Consider the following 2,500-nt stretch of genomic DNA (forward strand, 5'->3'; position numbering starts at 1 on the left):
CGTGTACAATTGAAAATGTGTGGAAATATAGAAAACTTACCATTAGCAGATAAATGGTTCTCCAGCTCAACGTGTCCAGCGACGAGAGCTGCGTGAAGTTGAAGGTAAAGTCCCACGTAGTGCGCCAACCCCACGATGGCTCTCATCGCTCCAAATGTGTCGCGCAAGTGCCGTGGAAATGGTCACATGAGGCGGAGTGCGTCGAATCGAACGGCTCCGCGTCGCCCAGCAACCGTCGAGAACACCGAGCGACACGATGCGGGGTCTCACTCTGCTCGCTCTGGCCGTGGACGTGACGCGCGCCGTGGGCGGAATGAGACACCGTGGGCAGACAGGTGCAGCGGCTCACAGCCACCGCCAATTAGCCGGCGGAGGGATATGCGAGGGTTTATCGCTGGACTGAAGCATGGCGGATTCAGGGATCTATTTGTGCAGGGATGGACAGCCAGTTGGGATCTAAATCTATTTGTGCAGAGATGGACGGCCAGTTGGCATCTAAATGTTCATCATTCAGCACGCAATGTTGCTCTTTTCTTGCGTTTTCGTCGTCTTTTACCAACATATAAACAATGCTAAACACAGCAGCCACTGCGGGAGCTCAATGGCACACAAGCATTGAAGAATATTGCAGTATATTTGTCAGTATGTAAACACGTGGCAACAGTTACAGTGGCATATTACTCACAGGTACAAAGTCTCCGAGGCAGAAGCGCGTCAGAAAGTGTCCAGTAACAAACGTGTCCGCAGCATGAGCTCGGGTGTCGCCCCAAATATCAATGACCGTGTTTCATTTCATTTCGCCAATTTATTTCCAACACAACGCACCATCGACACAATTCAAAAAATGTGGCGTGGTCAATATATTCATCTGCAAAGAAGAACAATATTAATTATATAAAAAAATATGTATTTTTAAGGACATTGTGCGTGGTCGAAAAGCAGCAAGAAGAAGCAAAATGTTTTACGATCCTGCCACATCATTAGGATATTTTTTTTAATCATCTTATACAATACATAATCACGTGATACATGACAGTATGAAAGCTGTTAACTTGATACGTATCATACTTTATTTAATTCACACATACTCACAATAATAAACCCACTACGCAAATTTAGTTTGTAGAAATACATTACAACCTTAATCTTTTGATATAGTATATATGTATTTATGTATGTATATGTGCAGTATGTATGTGTGTTTGTACAGTGAATGTATGCACCATGTGTGTGTATGTATGTACGTTAGGGTTGTACGGTATACCGGTACTAATATAGCATCTCGGTACTAATTAATCAAAAACGGTACTATACTCTGTTTGAAAATAAACCGGTTCCCCAAGTTTTTAACAGGCATGACAGCGCGTCAGCACGTGGTCACATTGCTGGTTTTATGAGCAGAGGAGCATGTTGGGCAGCGCACACACACAGAGTACTTACAAGAAGACACCGTGTGTAGACAGAAAAGGGAGAATGGACGCATTTTGGTGTAAAAAGTAAAGATAAAGGTGAAGTTATAACACTGAAACACCCTCAGGAAGAGGTGCTTTAAGACATGGCTAGCTAGCTAGCAGCTAACATCCATCCGCAGTCGGCAGTGTTTTAGATTTTTCCCAATCACTAATCCTTGTCTCCATGGCGACAAATAAAGTAATTTTCTTCCAAGTAGCATTATCACTGCAGGAGGAGGAATAGCTAAACATGCTTCACTACACACCGTGGAGGATACAATAGCTCACCGGCGTCACAATGTAAACAAATGCCATGGGTGGATCTACACCTGACATCCACTGTAATGATACCAAGTACAAGAGCGTATCTAGTTGATACTATTATGATTACATCAATATTTTTTATCCTCACAAAATCTTTTTTCTTTCTAAAAAAAAATTCATATTCTGTTTATAAACTGAGTAAATGCGTCCCTGGACACAAAGACTTTGAATATGACCAATGTATGAGCCTGTAACTACTTGGTATTGGATCGATACCCAAATTTGTGGTATCATTTTAACAGAAGTGTAGATAGAACATGTTAAAGCAGAAATTAAGCAGATATTAACAGTAAATGAACAAGTAGATTAATAATCAATTTTTACAGTTTGTCCTTTGTAATGTTGACAAAATAATAGGTAGATAAATGACACAATATGTTACTGCATACGTCAGCAGACTAATTCGAGTCTTTGTTTGTTTACTTACTACTAAAAGACAAGTTGTCTAATATGTTCACTATTTTATTTAAGGACTAAATTACAATAATAAACATATGTTTCATGTACACTAAGATTTTTTGTTCAAATAAAGACAATAATGACATTTTTTGTGGACCCCTTTATTTAGAAAAGTATCGAAATACATCTTGGTACCGGTACCAAAATATTGGTATCAAAACAACTCTAATGTATGTATGTGTCAGTGGCGTGCCGTCACTAGAGGCAGGTGAGCCCGTGCCTCCCCTGCCATCATGGAAAGAAAAAAAAAGTAAAAACAAAAAATT

The 2,500-nt window shown here is 40.3% G+C and overlaps 1 protein-coding gene across 1 annotated transcript in view; it reads right to left on the reverse strand.

Moving 5' to 3' along the window:
• The window catches only part of vstm2l (V-set and transmembrane domain containing 2 like), a 126,354-nt gene extending 125,977 nt beyond the window's left edge, over positions 1-377 (reverse strand). Inside the window, exon 1 of the mRNA XM_062056249.1 lies at positions 41-377. Within this exon, the coding sequence (XP_061912233.1) occupies positions 41-146 (106 nt within the window). The 5' untranslated portion in view covers positions 147-377. The remainder of the gene's footprint in view (positions 1-40) is intronic.
• Positions 378-2,500: the final 2,123 nt, after the last annotated feature.

Source organism: Entelurus aequoreus, linkage group LG01, assembly GCF_033978785.1.
Source record: "Entelurus aequoreus isolate RoL-2023_Sb linkage group LG01, RoL_Eaeq_v1.1, whole genome shotgun sequence".
NCBI classification, from domain to species: Eukaryota; Metazoa; Chordata; class Actinopteri; order Syngnathiformes; family Syngnathidae; genus Entelurus; species Entelurus aequoreus.